Genomic DNA, 22044 nt, shown 5'->3' with positions numbered 1-22044 from the left:
TAAAGTATATGTGAGGTGGTTTCTTGCAACTGACAGGTTTAGCTCCACAGAAGCACTTAGAGAAATAAAGGAGTGATGTGAAGTCAGTATAACTGAGTCAAAGCGTGCCCAAGGGCCCTCAGGAGGAGTAAAGAAATGCCTAACATTTACTTTCTTGCCCACCACCCCTCCCCTCTGGCCATGAGCTGTGAGTCAGAAAAACAATGAGATACATCTTGTTCGTTCCTTTCCACCTCTTCAGCAATTAATATAAGTAAAATGTCATGTGTGCAGATAAAGTGCTAAGTGTAATCCACTTGAGTGGGAGAGCAGAGGATGCTTGAACTGTTGTGCAACTGTGATTCACAGCAACATCACTGAAGCAAAGTCTAGAGAGCCCTTCCCGAAGTTCTGGGCCAAATGCCTTTTCTCCAGAAAGGTTGCTTGTGTCGCATAATATTTGTTTAATGGTTGTCAGTGGATAAACTTAAGAATTAAAAGAAGGCTAATTGGCCACATTCCATTTGAAAGGTGCTTTTTTTCAACAGCTGGCTGGGAGAAAGGGTCACTTCACCTCTTTTGCGGAGTGACCACGTACAATTCTTTTCTTTTGGAACTGAAATGGAATGAAAATACTTTTGTTTTTTTTTTTTTTTTAAACTTGTCTTTGGCTTCCTTAAATTCTGCACAGCCTGCCTGCTCTTTTTCAATGGAACATTGAAAAAAACAGCAGTTTCTCATAGTGGCTGAATTAAGCTTTATAAGTTTTTCTTCATCCTGCATCCAAGTTAGAAATTACTAATGCTAGAGCAGTAGGGTCATTATCTGCTATTTCCTGTTGCTTTTGGAACAAGTAAGTGCTCAAGAGAAACTGTGTGCATACAGTGCTAAAATGTGTTCCAAAAATAATAGCTCAGCAAAAACAAAGAATTGGATCTAGATTGTGTCAGTTAGTTAATGTCATTATTTCTAGAGTTAAGAATTTGATTTAGTTTGATTGTTGCATCAGGTAAACTTAGCACAAATTCAGTTTTCAGAGGGATGCTGTGTATGCCAGTACTAAAGATGGAGAAATATTAAAGGTTATAAAATCCATTTTATGGCGTTCTAAGGGTGGTAGAATAAGATTTTGACACTATCTGCTGTTCCTTTCTCTATTATCAACTCTTTCTATGCTTGTCCCACCAAGTACAGTTCTATGTGTGGCAAGTTTGTGCTGTATGGAGTTTTTCATTCTATGTCTTTATGAGAGTTTTGTGTATTTGAACTTTGAGGTAAAATGCATGTTCCTCTTTCAAGTGATATAAAGTAGCTTTTGTTGGACCACAGCCAGAGCACTGAAGAAAACTTCTCTCTGTGAAAGATTATCCTTATGAGGCTGACACAGTGTATTAGGAATAATAATAACGCCTAGGAATGTTTTTCTCTGTTCTCCTGCAGACTTGGGAAGCCCTGAAGGTATAGCTGTAGATCATCTAGGTCGCAACATCTTCTGGACTGATTCTCAACTGGATAGAATAGAAGTGGCCAGGCTGGACGGGCGCCAGCGTCGCATCCTTTTTGACACTGGTTTGGTGAACCCCAGAGCAATTGTTGTGGATCCTGTGAGAGGGTATGGACATGTCGTCAAGAAACATGTGCAAAGATGATTTTATTTATTTGATTATTTAATGGACTGAGGAGAGACCCTGTGTTCCATGCAGAACCCCACTGATGGAGAAGGGCTCTGGGTTCAGGTCAAGCATCATGGACTTCCATCTTACAGTAAATTGTGTGTGTTAAGGAGTAAACAGCAAAGGTGCCATTGAGGGGCACAGAATTTACGTCAAAGGAAAAAAAACCCACTACCACTAAAAGATGGCTATTAATTGTAAAACATCAGAGAGTTAACAGACTTCTCTGGGGATCTCTGCTGAGGATAAACTGCTCTGATTCCATTGCGTGTTGCTTACTTGGTTCACTGAAAAGAAAAATACTGTTTCAAGTGGGTCCCAAATGTATGCCAAATACTCTTGCTTTAGCCTGAGCAGACTAGGAAGTGAGATGGAAGAACTCAAAACATAAATGTACGTTTCGAATGGCCCTCAGAACTGTTGCAATAGAGATCTTTTTGGCCGGCATTTTGATCATAAGCTAAACAGTGGGAGGAAAGCATTTCTTCTGAAGTCTGTGCTTGCTCCTTTTGTTTTTAATGTTTTTTTATTTGCTACATTTTTACTACATTTTTTTGTCCTCTATATCAAAATGTAATATGGCCCTTCTTATTTGTTTAAATGATTTGGGGGCTCTGTGTTACTTTTGTGCTCTTAGCATTTTCTTAATTACAACATTTTTTGAGATCAGCCCCTGTCTTAACTCTAGCCTTTTTCTGCTTCCTAAGAAACTTGTACTGGACTGACTGGAACAGAGAAGCTCCTAAAATTGAAACCTCATACATGGATGGCACAAACAGAAGAATTCTTGTTAAAGATGATCTTGGGTTACCAAATGGTCTGACATTTGATCCTTATTCCTCAATGCTGTGCTGGGTAGATGCAGGTAAATGGAGGCGAAGATATTTCTTGTAATTGTAGTAGTGTAAGCATGTCCAATCCTAAATTATGCACAGCCATAGCTTTTGGCTTTAATGATTTACTCATAACTATTCACATGAGACTGTATACAAGCTGAAGGATTTAAATTCTGATCACAAAACTTTCTAGGAATGCAACAGCTCTATGCCTGAGTGTCTTGTATGTGGCTATTTTTTTAGGTAGTGCTTAGGGCTTTGTAGTCATTGTTAGTTTAAGACTAGGGAAAATCCACAGATTTATCTAATCTGCCCTACAGAATGTCATCCTGGCACTATTGTTTTAAGGCTTGTAACCTGAGGCCAAGTCTGGCTTATATTTGACTGAGGCAAGTCTTGAAAAAACAGTGCACCCAAAAGCAATGCACCCAAAAGATCAAGGGATTAAAGTTCTGCCACAAACCTATTGTTAGTTTTGTGACAGTGTCTTACCAGTGGGTGGGGGGAAGTGTGATTTTAATTCTCATTTAATTTTTATCTTTTAGCATCTTGCTTCTCTTTCACCCTGTAGACTCTGGCAGGAATGTCTCCCTGTGGAGGTGCTTTTTACACTTCAAGTCACCTTTCAAATTTTGGATAAACTAAAATGGTCAAGCTCTTTTTCACTGTAAAATACTTTCTCTAACCTTCAAATGCATCTCCTTCTGCTATATCTAGTTACTTTTTCTTTCTTCCTTTATAGTCCTCACATTTGCACTGTCTCCTATTTTGTCTAATTCTGAAACACATCACTTAGGAAAAACCTACAGGTGTTTACATTCATTAGCAGTGTTCCCAGCCTGTAGTGGCTTTGCAGCCAGATCTTTTTGCACCCTATTTCTGTCTATGAGTTATGTTCTTCCTGCAGACTCACCTTCATGGCCCAACCCAGCAAACATTTCAGGAACATGCTCACCAAACAAACTTTGTAAAAATGTCTTCCAGAGGAGGTGGAACCAGTTAGTGGCCGAAATATCCCTCCAGAATGGAGGAGGCTTTCTGTCAGCTTCCACAGCAACCCAAGGACTCTGGAATCCATAGCAGGAATCTCAGCTTGTGAGCATTGACCATGGCTGCGAGACAGCTGTTTCTTTAACTTCAGTGGTGTGCTGAGTAGCATTAGCACCCGAGTATTTAGCCATTCAATTCTTGGCACGTGCACACATGTGATGTGGAGGAAGGCTTTGATTAAGAAGCACACTGAAAGATTTCCAGGACTTTCCACCTCATTCTTGCTTGCATATTTGTGGTTGTCTTTCATCCCTGATGAGAGCTCTCTTGTTCTGATTCAAAGGCTTAATTGTTTCACTATATCCAGGTACCAAGAGGCTGGAATGCATGAACCCTAATCAGCTTGGTCGACGAAAGATTGTTGAAGGGATTCAGTATCCTTTCGGTGTTACAAGCTATGGGAAGAATTTATACTATACAGACTGGAGAAGGTACATTATCTGCTAAAGAAATTATGGAGTCCTATTATCTTTTTTTTTTTTTTTTCCCTCCCTGGTAGAATCTGAAGGATATACTGCATTTCTTATGCCTGACCTCTCACACATTCCTGTTTTGTTGCTTTCCTGGCAATAGCTGATGCAGGGTGGAGTGGATATGTAGAGCTGACCTATTGATGCTGCCAGTTAACTGATTTTTCACTTTTTAGCATAGTGATTTGTCCTTGAAGAAAATGCTTTTGACACTGAACATTCTTGGGAAAGGAGTGGGCAGTAACTTGTTTCTCTATAGCAGCTGCATTGTAGAGGGCAGACATCCATCACTCTTGACTTTCTATGCCCTATATTATATGAATATTCAATTTAAAAAAAGGGGGGGAAAGTGTTCACTAACTTGATGACACTTTATTGCAAATGCTCTAAAATGTTACCATATGAACAACACTTAAAGGTTTACTTAAACTTCTGGGAAAAAAAATCCAGTCCCTGCATTTTAAAATAAATATTTTTACTTGATGTAAATGGCTTTATGGGCTCTATCAGCAAACTCTTACCCAAATGCCTCTATCAATTTCAGCAGCAGTAGCTATTACTGTGTGTGAGGATTTCCAAGTTAGAAACTAACATCTGGGAAGTGCTATTCTAGAACAGGCTCGAAGAACAGTGTGCTACAGGTCTGTCACTTGACTGCCCTTTTATACTGAAAAAGGAAAGATTGCTTATGACTAGCTGGAGATCAGGCTCCACCTGAAACACATCATTGTCCATAACTGTTATGGTTAGTAGCTGCAACGTCAGCTATACCACCATACTTGTCAGAGGGGCAGAATGTGAAAAGTGTGCCAAAACTACCAACACGTGCATCCTTCCTGTAGAGGGACATTGTTCTGTATTGGAAGTACCTTGAAAATTATTAAGGTGTCTCCTTGATAAATTTCTTAGCTGCCTAGAGTGAAGGTCATAGCACAGTAGGTTTGTCCAGGAAAGGTTATGTCTTGGGGGATTTTGCTTCTGGTATCTCTTCCTGATAATAAAAAAGAAGCAACTTCAAATTTTCTCCACTTTTGGTTTTGTTTTGGTTTTTGGACTGGTTGGGATTTTGGGGGGGATTTTGTTGTGTTGTTTTGTTTTCCCCTATACTTTCACCTTATCTCACTTCTATATATTTTCTTCCACCTATGGCAGGGATGCTGTTGTAGCAGTGGATCGCACAATTTCATTAGAAAATGATAACTTCCAGCCTCACAAACGCTCACGACTCTATGGAATCACCACAGCCTTTGCTCAGTGCCCAGGAGGTAATCCAGATGATTCTTGAGTTTTTACAGCTGTATACCACCTTAAAGTATAAATGAACTTAGTAGCAGCTCCTGTTTATAAGCTGCCAACTGATTTGGGTAGTGAAGATTTGGGTTAGTGCTTAGATTGCTGTTTAGTAAGAGGTTAAAAGCCACCTAATTTCTTTTCCATAAAAGCAGTTGTTGTAGTTGCCACATGAAACCAGAACTGGAGGGGGAGAAGGGGCCTGTTTTATCCATTGTGGAAGGATGTGTATGATTAAGATGAGCACCTGACCTGTCAAAAATTCTAATATATCATCTTCTGAATTGAATGCTATATTCATGGCTTGGGCCTCATTCACTTATTAAGTTTAAGCTACAGAAATATTATGGTCTTTCAGATGTCCTTAATGAGATCTAGTGTTTTTCAAAATGGAATGCTCAGAAAACAGCAGGTGGTAGAGTGGCTGGATGGAGCTGGCCCTTCTGCTCTGTTGGATGTTGAGTTTTTCAGATACACTATTGAAAGGAGGAAGAGAGGAAGCTGGTACCCTTGAAATATAATTTGGTTTTTGTGGAACAGCGTCATCGTGCAGTTACGTTGTTTGTAGTAAATCACAGGAGAAGCATTCACTGGTTTTTATTGCAATATGGCTGGAATTATAGGAGTTATGCTAATTTTACTTTGGGACTAAAAAAAACCCTTAGGATAGTTTCTCTTCAAATTATTCAAAATATGCAATAAAAATAATATAGTGCAAATTTTGGCTCAGAGCTTAAAAATACAAAGAGATGTCATAATTAAGAAATCAGTTATGTTGTTATTAATAGTAAAGTCACAAATCCATTTTGGTAGGCAGTGTAAAATTAAACAACCTTGTGTGCTCTGAGTACATGCTGATACCTATAATATTCCGAACCTTGCTGTCATTTTTTTCTGTGTCTTATGTCTGTTTCAAATGGTCTTCTGGATGAATGCCTTCCCTCTCTGATGCACACCTTCTGGCACTGACTTCTCTTTCACTTTACTCTTTAATGTTAACACTTCCCCAACCACCCAATTTATCTGTGCTTGTTTTTCATGGATCATTCCTCTGTCTTTGTACAGTTGCTATCTGAAGATGATGTTCTGTAGCATTTTTGACTTTGTTCATTTACTCACTCCTCTTCGTTCTGTGACCATGTGGCCAGTTTATGATGGGTACTTTAGGAACAGCCCACTTGATTCACATTGCCTCTTTCACTCTGATATCTTGATCTTTCTTTCATGTGAATGTCAAGTTGACACAAGGGATACGGCGACTCTTGTCTCTCCAAAGCATGGTTTTCTTCCACTCCTAATCTCATTATGGCTTGTTTCCCTAGGGTAGCCATAAATCTTAACATCTCTTGTACGTGTCTGTTTCAGATTTTATTGTGGGTTTGTTTTTGTTTTTCTCTGAGGTTTTGCATCTCTATTTTTTTTTTTTCCAGGACATAACTACTGTACAGTGAATAATGGTGGTTGTACTCACCTCTGCTTGGCTACCCCAGGAGGCCGTACTTGCCGCTGCCCTGACAACACAGTTGGAGTAGATTGTATAGAAAGAAACTGAGCATTAAAATAAGCTTTTGAGCAGCAGACACCTTTTGGAAATGTGCTGCAAACAATTCACTCCTATCAACACAGTCAGGCCCTAAAGATAAGTGCTCCATGCTGCTGTGACAGCAAGCCACAGTGCACATATGCAGACACACACACGCACACAGAAGCTGTTTTTGTAGCAGTTAAGTAAGACGGAGCTGCCCAGGTTGGGTCCAACTTCATTTTATTCCTTGTAAAATTATCTGTTTGCTTTTAAAGGTAAGTGTGGAGGCCTTAATTGCATCTGCCCCAGACAGGAAGGATGTGTCTCTTGGCAAAATTGAAGCAACAAAACACAGAACAGAGTAAAGAGAGTGGAACTACTCAAATCCTGAGAATTGTACCTTGGAGTGCACAGCAGTTTTCTGCAGAGGTGGTATGCTTAGCCTATCAGATATGTGGCTGGGCTTATCCCTAGCTGGGAAACAATCAGGGGGTCCCAAGGATGAACAGTTGAGGGGGAATATCCAGTAATAGCACGTATTTACTGCCCAGCCACATTCCTTCTCACTACCAGTCCTTTCACTTCAAAAACTTGAATCTCAACTTTTGACTTCTGTACTACAGAAGTACTTTATCCATGTGTTGTAAGGATTATAATTCTCACCCTGGCTCATGTGATCCTTTCCTACACTACGCGATTTGTTACAGATAATCAACACTGTTTAGTGGATATATCTGAAGTTTTTGTTAGGTTTTAAGAGATAGATCTTTCTTCTGTTTGTGGTGGATTCCTGAGTAGTTCCCTAAAAACCACTAAACAAAATTTAGATATTTTGAACAATTGCTGATAGATCATCAAAGAACAGATGTTGATTCATTGGGCGACAAGTGGTTTTAAAGAGATAGTCACATTTGTTTTCTGAGAGGTTTTAAAACAGTATTTCTATGTTTGATTCTATTAAGCCTCAAAGTGTCTCTGAATTCTATTTTAGCAATCTTTCTTCTTTAGCAAATCATGTCATGCCTTTTTGTAGACCACAAGAAACCACGGCAGTTAAAATCTGATTTTCAGAAAGCTCACTTCTGGTCTGGTGCTTAAAAGAAGAAAATATAATGGTGCCCCATTTATGCGCCAGTGTTCTGAAAATCAAAGTGAAGTTGATATCTTTATCAATCACCAGTGAGTTTGGAGAGGGAAAATCCAAGTGCATACTTATGTCAAATTAGCAGTACAAATCAGGGAGTGAAGTTTTGTTTCCCCACTGTGTGTTGGGAAGGAAGCTTGCCTGCAAACCAACCTGTGGCAGAGCGAAACAGGACTTTTGAGGCTCCTCTCAGAGCACATTCCAGTGTGTCATGATCAGAGTAGTAAGCTAACATCCCCATTTCCTGACTCCCTCTTCAGACACAACGGTGACAGTTTTAAACAGAGCCAATTCTGAGTCTTAACTGTGTGAAATCTTCCTCTTTAATTGTATATTTATCATAAAATAACAAAACATATAAACATTCTAAAGACCATTTTGTATAACTTTTTATAACTTTTAATTCATTCTATTCATACACTTAATCAGATATGTCTTACTGTAAATATCAAAAATTTGTTGAAATGAAGGTGCTTGATAACTCTTTCTCCAGAAGTATTCACATATCTGGTGAAATATTAAAGTTTACACTCTGTACAGGTATCTACAGTACAGTCAATAAAAATGGTTGGTTTTTATTTTCTATAAAAAAGAATGTCATACCTGCAGAAGGAAGTGATATGCATTGTTTCAAATATACTTTCTTGTGTTCTGGTTTTTAGCTAACTCTACTGATGGTACTTCTCTTCCAAGATGCAGTATTACATTCAGGGGGAAAAAACTGCTGTTGGAGTTTTGTACTCTGGAAGCAGTAGGATACGTCAAAACAAATACATGAGAGTGCTTGAAGAACACAGGGCTTTTTCTGGTTTGACTCCATCTTTTTGCTGGTTGTAAATTCTTGTTTACCTCTGTCAAGTAAGCATAATTCAGTTATCCCATACTTCAGACATCTAACAGTGAAAATATAGAACAAGGGCAAGAATAAAAAAGGTAGAATTTATCCCTATGCTCAAAAATGCCCCGGTGCTGGGTTACTGAGTAATAGGGTGCTTTGCAAGGAGAATAGTTCTGGGATCCAAAAGCTGGCATTTGGCATTACAGCACGAGATTACTGGTGATCTGTTCTGGGGACTGCACGTGGAATTGGACTGTATGAACTGATTTATGGTTGTGTTTTTTTTTTTTTTTTTTAAATTTGTGTCAACACAATGTTCCTCTTCATGCATTATGATGGTTATTAATTTACTAAACACTACTCAGCTAATTCTATGCAAATCAATCAGCAATGACAAAGATGTCAGGGAAAATATACCTTCTAGTGTTGATGTGTGAGCTTCTGAGTAGTCTTTGTAGCACAAAATGAGAAACAATATTACTGTGGACTGAGTTTCTAGACTGAGGAACTCAGGTATCATATCTGGGAGTAAGTAGCACTAAACCAGGGGAATCTTCAGCAGATCCCTGTCAGTGGTGTAGATGTGACAGTTTCCAAAACTTCAAAGTTTACTCAACTTCAGCATTCCAGTCCCTAGAAATGAGGAACTTTTAAAAAGCTCTAGCATGATGGCTTCTTTTCCTCAGCTAATGCTTGTTGCTAACTTCTACTGTTGTAGCTCAATGCTGGTGTGCAGCAAGGGCAAAGCTGTTCCCTCAGGGAAGGGAGGCTAGGAGAAGCCGTGCCTTTTCCAGCCATGGACCAGTCCCGCTGTACCCCAAGTGAGGCAGACAGTGCCAGAGAGGGTAGCTGAGTTCAGCCCAGGGACCGGAACACCAAGCAAATCTGCAGTGGAAAGAGGAGGTCTGATGTCAAGCTGGTAAACTGAGTCAGGATCATAGATCATAATCAGGTTTGGGCATAGTGACCAGGACCAGTGATTGCCAGCTGAGTGCACAGTGATGAGGCAGGCCCACAGCCGCACTGGGAAGTTGGCCAGGACCCGACTCGATGGGGAGCCTGGCTGTGGCACAGCTCAGGCAAGGAGCAGGGTGAAAGCCCCAGCTCTAAAGCAGCCTTTAACAGCAGAGATAAAGAGTTGCCTTCACTGAGAACACCCACAAGAGCTGTTTGATCATGAGCTGCTGCTGAAGTTCCCTCAAGTTTTCTTCACGCATTTTGTTAACTGGCTGGCCTTGAACAGCCGGCTAAACTGGTAGTGCTTGGGTGGTCTCTGTGTGCTGGCACTCCAGAGTTCTCTATTCCTCTAGCTGTTTGCTTTCTCATTGAATCTTGCTAAATCTCTGGCCTCTAAAATGGTCAGTGGTGTTGAGTTCCTTATTTTAATCGCAGACTGGCCAGGAATGTCGATTTTTGATGACATATTTAGCATTAGCCACTTGAAGGTATTCTTCCTGTGTCTATCAGGTTTTTTTACTTCAACATTCACAAGCATTTTGGGTGCTGAAAATGTGAAATTTCACTTTCCTTCTTCTAATCCTAGACAGTTAATGGTATCTTTCTACAAGATAGGGTTTTCTCCTGCTGACCTGGGTCTAATTCACCTACTCTGTCCTTTTTCTAATTACTGCTTGTTCAACTGTTCCAGACTCGTCTCAGGAGCAAGTATATTTCAGATATATTTTTACATTATGTTTGAGGTTAGAGAGAGAATGGAAAATATGATGGTTTATTTAATTATTGATATTAATTTTTTATTCTTATAATAGGCTGGGATTGGTAGTCATATCAGTCTCTGGTTGAAGAAAAGATTCTGTGCAACTGCAGTTCTTGGGTTTTTTGCTACAAAAATCTGTAGATTCCCAGGTTTTCCAGGAATGAAGAACAATTGCTTCAAAACTTAAACAAAAGATAAATTACTTCCTAGAGTTATTCCAGAGGTAAGTTAAATGTTTTCTTAAATGCATCCATTCAGATCTTCTAGCACACACAAAAATGCTTACTGGTAAGATTATTAATGATGTTTACCAATCTTGTAATAAGTAGCAAAAAAATGAAACTACTGAAAGTAGGAGTGGCTTCCTTATGACTTAATTGGATGTTTTGGCTACCTTTCCATCTGAAGGGTGTTTGAAAACCCCAACTTTACTCACTTTTTAACTTGCAAATAACCTTCCTCATGGTGAAAATCCAGCGTGGTTTTCTGCAGCTCAGCATCCTCACCAGTGTGTTGTTCCAGGCTGACAAACTGCTCACTCTGCAGTTATCCACTTGCACAGTTTTGTCTCAACATATTAGATTTTTAACTTGCTGGCATATGATTAGAATGACAGATGATTACTAGAGGATAATGGCCCCTCCATGGTAGTGTCACAATGCATCAGTTTAACCTATGGTTAAATGCAAAATGGGAGGTTTTGTGTAGTATTTCATAACGTATTCTTGGAGAATTTGCTGGGGAAGAAAAGAAAAAAAAAAAAAGCCAACAGGATGTGAAGCACATATGGCTATAGGGAATACAGTTGTGAGAAGCCCCCTGCTTGGCCTGTCTGTAAGAATGAAATATTACCTTCAGAACCTGAGCCCCTGGGTGGGGATGTGGGAGATGATTGTTCGTGAACTGATTGAATCACTTTCTTTGTTTAAATTCTAGTCTAATTGAAGTCTGTCCTTTATCTTATTTACAAGTTTAGGATAGCATGGCAGTAAAATTGGTGAAAGGTCAGTATATTGCATCCTACAAATGCACATATTGATGAGTCTGGAGCTTTGCTTGACAAACAAAAGGCTCGGGTGGCAGTGGAATGCAGTGAGTGATCTTCCCTGCTGCTTTGTGGCAAAGCAGATGGGGATGCAGTAACTTAATGGGGGTTTTGACCAGAAGGATCCTGGAGCTGATGAATGGGGACAAACTGCCATTTCTACAAATAACCAGGATGCTGTGTTTCAGCCTTCGGCTTCTTAGTCTTTAGTATTCACCAGAATCCGTTTAGTTTGTGGTGGTGTTGCTCACTCCAAGCAGGCAGTGTTTCCTACTCAATGGGGTGTCTGGAACACGCAGCCAGGACACAGAGGAGCTGTGCAGTGCAGGGCCTTTGACGTGAGGAAAATGGTTGGCTGTACAGATGGGCCACGGCACATGGTGCCTCTTGATCTCATCCAGTAACTTGCACAGCAGTGATGGAGAAATCTTCCCTGGAACTTCCCAGGGTTATAATGAAAGGGAAAATGTGAAGGCAACTGAAGGTTTTATGGGAGTGGATGCAGAAGTGTGTGAAGTTTGGGAGGTGGGTTAAGCAATTAGCAAGATGATTGTACTGTGTATTTGAGGTCTTCAGTCAGTTCAGCCGTGGGGCTGCTGGGTGGGAGATTAAGCTGCAGAGTAACCGTGTTACACTAGATTTCAGAAACCTTTCCAGACTTTTCCTTTCCCACTAGAACCATACTATCCCAGGCACTTCAGACACTGTTGATTCCAGATCCTGTTCTGTTTGAGGGCAAAACCCAAGAGCAGGAGGTTTTGTTTTTCCCATCTCTGTTCCCTGCTTTATGCAGATAAGACACTTAACCAGATAAGCCAGAAGACAGTAACAGTCCATCCAGCTCCCAGCCAGAGGGAGAGCATGCTGCCAGGCTTAATTTCCCTCATTTCTGACACAGCCCCGGGTAGCCTGGTGAGCCACTGCGGGCATTTCATGGTGCAGCTGCTCCCTCAAGTTGGTACTCCCAACTAATACCCACCTGCACCACCTTTTCCAGGACTAGGTCCTCTAGCTAGAGGCTTTGTGTGCACATTAACTGTACAGCAAGTGTGTTACAGGGACCTCCTTTAATACTAAACAGCAACAAAGTTATAGTGTGCTGAGAAGCTGGTAAACCTATCCAGCAGTTGAATCCAGAGGTCCCTGTTGATGTATTTGTAAGCATAAGATTTATCCCCTTGCGTTGTATTACAGGCTGTCTTACTAGTGGTTAACATTTGAGAAAATGTATCTCCTGTATTTTTAAGTGATTGCACTGTAATTAATAATTTATTTTTGTTATCTGTTGTAATTTCAAACATATACATATGGGAGATGGCAAACCACACATTTCATCCTCTTCTAGGCAGAGTATCCTTCTAGGCTTTTGCTTCCCAAGTGACAATGCAACCAAGTCACTGATTTCTTCAAAGCAGTAAAAAGCTGATATAGTGCAATCAATTTCTGTGCTTATATGGCTTGTTACTAGATTTCTGTGCTGACAGGCCACACTGGCATTTTTATCTGACCTTAACCTGAAGAACCCATGGGTTTTGCGTTATAAGTGTTTCAGCCTAACTCCTGGCATGTCTGCTAGATTCTGTACTGTTACACCCAACTAATAAGTCAGAGGATGACGTCTGATATGGCCTCTTGTATCTATTAAATTAAGTGTGTTTGGTCCTGGGCCAAAAACATTTGGCATGATGTATCTCCTCCAGACAGACGTGTCTGTGCTCTGTCACGGCAGGAAAACTTTCAGTAATGACAGATGTCTGTGGTCTTCATGTGCTTTACCCCAGCCGCCTGTCATACCCATCTATCTGTCTGCTAGGTTTTACTGATTAATTTTATGGTCCTGGAGCCTGGAATTTGCCAGTAAAGATGTTTTTAATGTTACACCTTGATTAAGACAGAAAGGAGGAACTTGCTTCTCTTGTGGGATTTATGTGCTTCCTGTGAAAGTTCAGTCCTCACTGGGTATAGCTGGAATCCAAACTTTTCAAGGATAACTTGGTGGTACTCATTTTTGTCTGTCTGCTAGATTGACTGCCTGTGAGGAATGACATTAAGGTCTGAAAACCTCTGTAAAATGTATATTTGTTCTGAAATCATATTCTATTACTAGTGGAGCAAGAAAATTTAGCTTCACTTTTATTCTCCAGTGCTGTGACAAATTTATGTTCCTGAAGTTATGCAATTCTTATTTCTTTCATTTTGAGCTTGGTTTTTACTTTAATGAAGAGCCGTAAAAGGAGAATGAGCATGTTTATATAAAACCCCTCCTTCAGACATTGTTTTAATAAGCAACAAATGTACAACAGTTAAGAAACACACAGGAAGAGTTTCTTCCACAGATTTTTATCCAGAATAATTTTTTCTTCTAGAACCACAGCTTTTATACGCATGACCCTCAATAACCATGGCTCCAAAAGGCAAATAAAATGACCAACACACCTGATACCATTTCTCAAGTTTGTTAATTGTATGCATTCTTAGAAAATTCATAGAGAAATTTGGATTGTAAGGAAGCTCTGGAGCATGTCAAGTCTTCAGCTCAAAGCTGGTACAACTTCCTTGTAAAAGCAGATTGCTTAGGATCTTTTCCAGTCAGCTTCCAAAGTCCCCAAAGATGGAGGTGCAACAGCCTCTCTGGACAACATCTCAGCCCTGAACCAGTTCAATGCTGAAATCCAAGTCCAACGGGAATTTCCTTTAATGTGACTAGTGGCCATTGCTTCTTGTCATTTCCTCAAGAGGGTTTGGTTCTGGGCCCTTTCTTTAGCTGGTAGAAGACTTACACTAAGCTTTCCTTTAGGGAATATGTGTGCTGGAAGCTGGGATAGTTGGTGTCTTGTCTTTTCCTGGTCATTCTGAAAGTATGTTATTCTTCATGGCTCTTGGCATTTCTTTCTTGTAGGAGCCCTTTTCCAGCACACCAACTAGCTATTTGTGCATTTTCTAGTCCTGGTTTGAATTCTTAGAGCTGGTGAATTCTTAGAGCTACAAACCCTCTCCCCTGAAAGCCCTTGGACTGAGAGAAGCTCTGGAAAATGAGAGCTGCATTCATACCCCATGTGAGAGGGGAATTAATCCACCAAACAGCAACTTTAGAAGGACTGACATGAACGCAGGAGTCTTCCCACTGTCAAAGTGCAGCTGAAAGGCTTTTGGGTGCAGGAAGGCTGGAGTACCTAGAGGGAGCTTTGCTGGCAAGGGTGCTGTGAGACACACAAAGAGATGTTTCCTCTGAAGTTCTGCTGGGCCCTAGACAGGGTCAAATGATTGAGCTGGGTATGCACCAGGCAAAATTTGGACCTTGTAGTGACTGACTGTGCAGGAGGGGATGTGAGGGTCTCAATGCCACATCTGTGATGAGTAATATCCCTTCTGGATCTGCTCCTCACTCCTTTAGTGCAATTCACTGAGCAGTAATGGCTAACAATGTTATTCAGTGTCAAGAGATATTCTGGCCCAAAATACTGTCTGCTTATAAGTATTTAGCATAAAGCAATGTCAGCAACTTCAAACTCACTAGTGGGATGTGAAAATTTCCAAAATTTAGGTGGTTAAAAGCAAGGCTATTAACATAGGCATCACATTAGCAGCTCACCTGTCAAGCTGCAGTCTTGAATCATGAAGTTCAAGAGCACAGCCCTCAGAATTTACTGCAAGATACATTTGCTGCAAATGCAGGATGGGGGCTAAGTGTTTTCTCAAAAGATCAGTAGGACAATAAGGGCCTTCATCCTAATGATCAATATTATGTTGAAGTGAAGTCAGGATTGATGTCACAGGAAAAGGAACCTCATGAAACATGCTTAAATTAAAGAGTCTGTCATTTCAATTACGAACAAGGTAAAATATGAACAAAATAATGATTTTAATGTAGAAATCTGAAGTATAATCATGAGTTTGGAAAATGAAGAACTACTGCTGTTATCACAAAGCCTATGCTTGATATGGGATCTCTTATATTCTGTATCTCTCTGTATTTCGGATTCTGCATTTGTTCTGCTCAGGATTGCCATTGGTCTCATGGACTGTTTAAAAGACAGTCAGTCCAGTTGTGAGATGCCAAAACATTCAGCAGCAAAATGCTTCTGAGTGCAGTGTACCTTCAGGCAAGTCTCAGAATTTATTCCTTACTGCCAATGTACACCATCAAGTTGTAAAACAAACCTAATGTTTAAACTTTAAGTATTGTATTAGTGCAATCAGCTAAATAACCATCTAACTGCAGTTTATCATCCTCAAGTTAACTACAACATTTACATGGCTCAGGTATAATTTTCTTAGTGCAAAACTGCCCAGTATCACTTAAATGACAGTAATTTCTTATTCAGCATTTCAGGTGGTTAGGCAAGTTAATAATTCCAGAGGGAGAGCCTTCAAGTACAGCTTTCTGTTTATTTTCATGATTTGAGAAGCTTCCCAGAGTTGTGCAAGAGAACAATGTTCTATTCTTTGGATCTTGGATCAGTGTGCTGCCTTGAACTCCCAAGATGCATCCAGCTGCAGCTGCCTCAAATGGAAAATAGATTGGACATCAGAGAAGTTTGGGGGTTTTTTAGGCTGCTTGTAATTGGATCCCACAACCCTATTACTTTGCTGTGCAGTCTTCTTACAGTGCTCAAATGGCTGTAATTCTAGTGGTTTAGAGAAGAAAAAGAAAGTAAAATTGAAGTTATTCTGTAGAAAATGTTACTTTGTATTAAACTTATTGCCAGCAGCTCTTGAATGGTTTCAAGCGTGCTAAATTACAAGCTCCAGATGTGTGGGGGAGACTACATGCGACCTGACTGACAACAGTGAAGACAACTTGTGGTGGGTGCACTGATTTGTAATACCCTTATAGAATAAGAGTCTGCTTTGTGCTTGTACGTGCAGTATCACTGAAGAAAAGCTCAAAGGGGGCTCTCTTAAATTATGACTAAACAGCCTTGAACTCATGAGTTCCATCACTGACCTGAGTTCCTTCACACACAGCACAGGTAGCTCCAAACACCCTCCACACTTGAGCTGATCAAAGTGTCTCAAACACACATTTTAAAAATTCAATTTTGAATCACTCCATCCCCCATTTTGATAGTAGTTTAGAGAGATTCTCTCTTGCCTGTCTTGATTAAATGAAGTCTTTGAAGTGTATAAATTCAGCAAGTAAAGAGTTAATGTGCCATGGTTTTCTTGCCAGTGAATAACTGAGGCCCCCATGTGCCTTATTTATTAGCAGATCTGGGAACAGAGCGAAGCATTGCTTCTGTTTGTCCTTGCGTTTAATTATACGGGTAAAATAAATAATGCTCTTTGCCACTACATATTCAAGCCTGGACCCCATATTTCTTCCATGCTCTCATACCTTTTCCTTTTCTTGCAGCTTTACTCTCAACAGCTCTGCAGTAGCTGTCAAAGGAGAGGTAAAACACCACAAGTACCAAGCTGCACAACACATACAGGAAGGGTTTCGCTTTTCTTCAGTACCAAGTGAAGTACTTTTATGGTGACTTTTATGGTGCTTTCATGCTTGCTAAGTTGGGCAGTGATGCAATGGACTTCACATTACTCTCCTTTTTGTTCTCCCCCTTATTTTTAGAGAAGATATTTTGCAATGCTTCAAACCTGGCTCGCACTTTGTTGGTTGTAGTTAAGATGCTCTCTAGTTCCTTGCTTCTGCTTATGCAAGAATCCTCATCAAAAACTTCATCTTTTCCCATTTAAAAGACCATACAGAGATCAAAAGTAAGACTTGAAAGGCCAAATCTCCCTTGAAAACAGCTTGCCTAAAATACCAGCAAAAGCTGTAAGTGCAAGAATCCAGCGAGTCTGAAGGTTGTTTTTTGATTCATGCAGCTGTGGTTACAGCTCAGGTAACCGGACTCCATCTAGTGGCAGAAGATCAAAAATAATCTGATTACAATCATGCTGATCCCTCCTCTAGGGTTTATTCAAATGCTCACGGTGCTCGGGTTCTTTCTGAAGATCTTTGTGTTCACAGACAAAAAATTTGCATGGTGTACTAACTTAAAAACTCAGGAAATTAAATGTCAGCTTCCTGTCAAATAATCTATTAGGAATTGGCAGCCCTCAAAAAAGGGCATTTACAATTTGAAATTATTTTCTAATGCATGTGATCAATTAGTGTCTTGATTAGGCATAGTCCGATGGGTGGAATTCAGTAAAAGCATTTAAAAACAGTTGGCTCCTAAGTGTGCATGGGATTTGTATTTAGGTGTGAGTTGGGTGTTTGGTTTGGGGATTTGTTTTTTTCTTTTGTCTGCTCTGATTTAAAAGCATGAACTATGTGAGTGAAGTATTTAGAACAACTTGGCAAGGAAAGTTCTGCTTAGTATTTGCAACACATGTTTTGCCTAATATTTGCTTAAAACTTCATGTATTAGTTGTTCTGAGGTTCTTGGAGAGTGCAGTGTCTTAAAAAAGCAAAAGACAATTCAGTGTTTACTTTGGATATGGTTTATACAAACATTTGTTAAGGCTTTAGTGCCATTTGCCCATTTTTTGCAAAAAAGATACTGCCTTTTTCTTTTTTTTCTTTTTTTTCTTTTTTTTTTTTTTTTTTTTTTTTACCCTACTTGCTTGTGCACTGCAAATAAGATATTGAGTAACTGATTTTTTGTTGACTAGCACAGCATGATGGATGAGTTGTGGATGTTCTTGGCTGATAGTGTAGATTCCTTGTCTTGGTCTCTTCTTAGCATAGTAGTGCTAAGAATTTAAATTTAATTTAAATTCTTAAATTTGAATTTTAAATAATTTAAATGTAATAATTATTTAAAAATAAAGAACAGTTCTCAGCCTTAGTTATTCTGAGTTGCTATGTACTGCTAGTAGTTACTCAAGCTGAGAACAGTACTTGGTACTTTCTTCTCTTGAAGTCTCAAGGATTAATATTTGTCAAAATAAGTTGAAACTAAAGAATAGTAAAACTGAAACTCATCCCTTTCCTCTCTAAAATACATATTTCTTGCAAGCACAGATACAAAGTCTATGCTTTTCTCACTTGACCTGTCTCCCAACACAAATATATGTCACCTATTAGCAATGTATTTCCCTTACTTTGTTGGATGACAATCCTTTTCTTTTCAAGACCTAAGTGAATGGCAAGGTCACTGCTTGGAAGCCTAAATGTCTTAAATTGGCATTTAACAGCAGAGCTGCTGAGAACAAAAAATAGTCCCAAAGAACAGACCAGATAATTTACAGCATCCAAACAGGGAAGTGCAATTTAGGAACTGCGAACTCCAGTCCAAATTCCATGTTTGAAGAGGGGCTGAAATTTGAAACTTCACAGGTGGATCTCATTCTCTTTCATGAAAAGACCCTCATCTTTTACCAGAGCTTCAGGCTATGCACAGAAAACTTGAGACACAAACTTCTGTCTTGAAGTGAAAGTGTTAGGCAGGTTATGCACATGAAAGCAGAAGAAATATGAGATCTTGCATCAACAATCCTATATGAGAAATCCTGGTAGATGTAGTCCTGCTTTATCCAGGGCATCTAATCAACCACATGTAAAGTTGAGATCCACGTAACTAGTGAAGTAAATTTAAAACCTTTATTTAGTATAGTTCGAGCATAACTTTATTTTAAAACCCCCAAGCCTTAAAATATAGCATCTGCATTCCTTTATATAGGAAACACGAATGGTTTAATCAGTCCCATTAGAACTAGGAACAAAATGTCTGTGGCATCAAGTATTAAACACCCCAATGCTGCTGCTCCCTTGCTTTTTCCTGAGGCACCTGTGAATACCCATCCTCAGCCAGACCTTGTGGGATGTGGGACCACCCAGGGGCCACATCAGCACTGCACTCAGATTTGCTGCCAGCACTTTGAATGACTTTTCTACATTCTTAGGAAGTATCAATACACCAGCAGGTTTACACAGCTGCAGGCTTTCACACACCCAGCCACCACCATCTCTCCCTCTAGCCCAACATCAGGAAGCTTGCCCTAAACCCATCCTTCCTTCATAAACTTGCTGGCAGCTGCCTGGTTTTGTGCAGCTCTTGCAAGTTGTCTTTGATGCTGCTTTTGGCTGAGAAGCTCAATGAGCAGACTGATCTGATACAGTGATTAAATTGCTGGCAATCCCTGTTATGTGAAAGAACTTGGATTTGTGGGAAGCTGTGATTTATTAGAGCTAACAGCTCTGGAGAAAGAGTTCTAAGGCACAGGTGTGAAATACAAGTAACATACTTCAATTATGGATTAAAAAAATATGGATTCAGCCTCTCTGAATTTAAGAGTACTAGCACTTACTGAGCAGAGGTTGTGAGAGAGGAGGAAGGTTTGGTGGTTAGTGCCTGTTAGAGGTCAGGAGTCATCATGTGGGTTAAAGTTTTGTAGCATTTGTTGGGGGTTGGACAAGGATCTGTTTGATTGCTCTGCTTTGCTCTGTGGTTTCCTGTGGGTGCATTTTCTGCTTGAATGGTGTGCAGAATTGCAAGCTCTGCATGGTGAGATTTTTACAGGCTTGAAAAAAATAATTGGCAGTTTCAGAAATATTATGTGTCTTAGTTCTTATGCAGGTCAAGTGAGGAAGAGAGTGCTGAGCATCTCACGTTCAAAGCTTAAACACAAAGCTCTGCATTCAAACCTTTTCTTTTGATAGTTTTGAGACAGAAAGACAATGTGACTTGCTGCTTTTTTTTTTTTTTTTTTTTTTTTTTTTTTTTTTTTTTTTTTTTTTCCCTCTAAAATTGGGAAAATAATAGCTCCTCCCCCCATGGGTTTGTTGCCAGGATCAACTTTAGACTATGAGTATGAGAAGGGTTACAGAAATGCCATTTGTCAGAGCCAGGGCAGAGGCAGCCTTGCTCTAACATGAGGAGGTGCAGGAGGAGAGAGGCTGCACCGATCTGCCCACAATGGCAGTGACAGCCCTGAGCCAGAGCTCTGCTGCCTACTCTGTAAGTCTGTCTGTTCCTCACTTAAACACAAGAGACCCCTGAATGAATGAGCTCTCACATAGGTTGTGGAGCTAAGTCCAGACTCATCAAGATGGAGGAGCAGGAAATGGGAAATTTTTGGGCCCCTATGCATTTTAAACAAATGGAGCTCTTCACAACCCTTCTCTAATGATTGGGAAAAGGCTTTGTCAGCATACCTTTGCTGCCTAGAAAAATGTTCTCAAACTTAAGGCAATGAGGAGCTTTGTCTGATGTGGTTTGATTTAAATTCTAGCCCATATGTATATGCATGTGAGATAAATACATCAGAAAAATTGCAGCACCATCCATGGAGGTTACAGGCTTAAATAAGATGTGTGATAGGTAGGAGAGCCTGAACAGCAGGCTGGAGCTGGGCCACATGAACAGAAATCAGGTAAAAATTGTGTCCCTGGTCTTCAGTGCTTACCTCTGTTATTGTGTTGGAGTTGGCAGGATGCATTAGAGAACAACGTTCTTTTAAATTGTACCAGTGGTGGGTTCAGTGACTTGCAAGAGGAAAGCTTTTCTGAGGTAACCTGGGAGGCAGTGTGAAAGTGCAGGAAGAGAAATAGAAAATCAGCCTTTTGCTAGGTTAGAACTAGCCTGTGAAAGTTTTTGAAGCAAGGACGAGAAATACATAATAAAGACAACGGAAAGTTTTAGAAATACATTACAAAAGGAACTGCTAAACAATAATAATCCCATACTTGACTACAATCCCCAACTAGTGGGCTGTGATCCTTGGTTGATGAAAAACAGCAGAGCTGCAAAATCAGCTGAAACCAAATGTCAAGAGCTTTCGTAAAGAATTGTCTACTTTTCTTCCAAAGAAAGTTGAGGTTAGATAGAGTTCTGCACTATTGCATGTTTTCACCACATATTTAAGCTGGTGGGATAATAAACATTTCTTTTGTACTTTTAACTCTAAAATCTGCTAACTAGCAAACAAAAAGCAAAGAGAGTGGATTTTAGTCAGAGAGGAAATATTTAAGGTGCTCTGCAAGGGCATATTCACACTGATAAATCAGGGATGGAATTTGGATGTAATATGTTGTCTTACTGCAACACTTGCTTTTTGTGGGACGTCCATCTCTGTATTTTGGGGAGTGTTTTTAAGCACCCTCAAATATGTAATATGTTGTCTGGTTTCTCAGGGCCAGCATAGCATCAGAGTAAAACATAGCATTCTCAAGTCTTCAAAAGTGTGTGATGGTTAAAATGTTACTGTGTCTTTAGCCTAATATGTATTCCACACCTTCTCTAGTGCAGGGGCTGGAAATAAGAGTAGAGGTAGAACAACTTTGATGGTGCTGCGTTAGACAAGGAGCTCTTCTTTAGCTGAAGGCGTGTTCTGGTGCCTGCTTTTTCCTTCCTTCTTTCCTTTCCCCAGGTTGGATTGTGTTGGTTTTGTACAGTGGCTGAAGGGCACGGGGTGTCTGCCCAGGAAGCTGCTGGCCACAGCTGTCCTTGCCCAAAAGGACCAGAGTCACTTTGAAATTTGGGTCTGTTTCACAGATCAACAGCCCAGCTGGCTACTTAACCCCGGG

General features: G+C 40.0%; 1 protein-coding gene across 1 annotated transcript in view; it reads left to right on the top strand.

Moving 5' to 3' along the window:
• NID1 (nidogen 1) overlaps positions 1-8633 on the top strand; it is a 43141-nt gene extending 34508 nt beyond the window's left edge. Inside the window, exons 16-20 of the mRNA XM_040058950.1 lie at positions 1420-1591; positions 2360-2517; positions 3846-3969; positions 5161-5273; positions 6729-8633. Of these exons, the coding sequence (XP_039914884.1) occupies positions 1420-1591; positions 2360-2517; positions 3846-3969; positions 5161-5273; positions 6729-6850 (689 nt within the window). The 3' untranslated portion in view covers positions 6851-8633. The remainder of the gene's footprint in view (positions 1-1419; positions 1592-2359; positions 2518-3845; positions 3970-5160; positions 5274-6728) is intronic.
• Positions 8634-22044: the final 13411 nt, after the last annotated feature.

Source organism: Hirundo rustica, chromosome 3, assembly GCF_015227805.2.
Source record: "Hirundo rustica isolate bHirRus1 chromosome 3, bHirRus1.pri.v3, whole genome shotgun sequence".
NCBI classification, from domain to species: Eukaryota; Metazoa; Chordata; class Aves; order Passeriformes; family Hirundinidae; genus Hirundo; species Hirundo rustica.
This window is presented reverse-complemented; position numbering and strand designations above follow the sequence as displayed.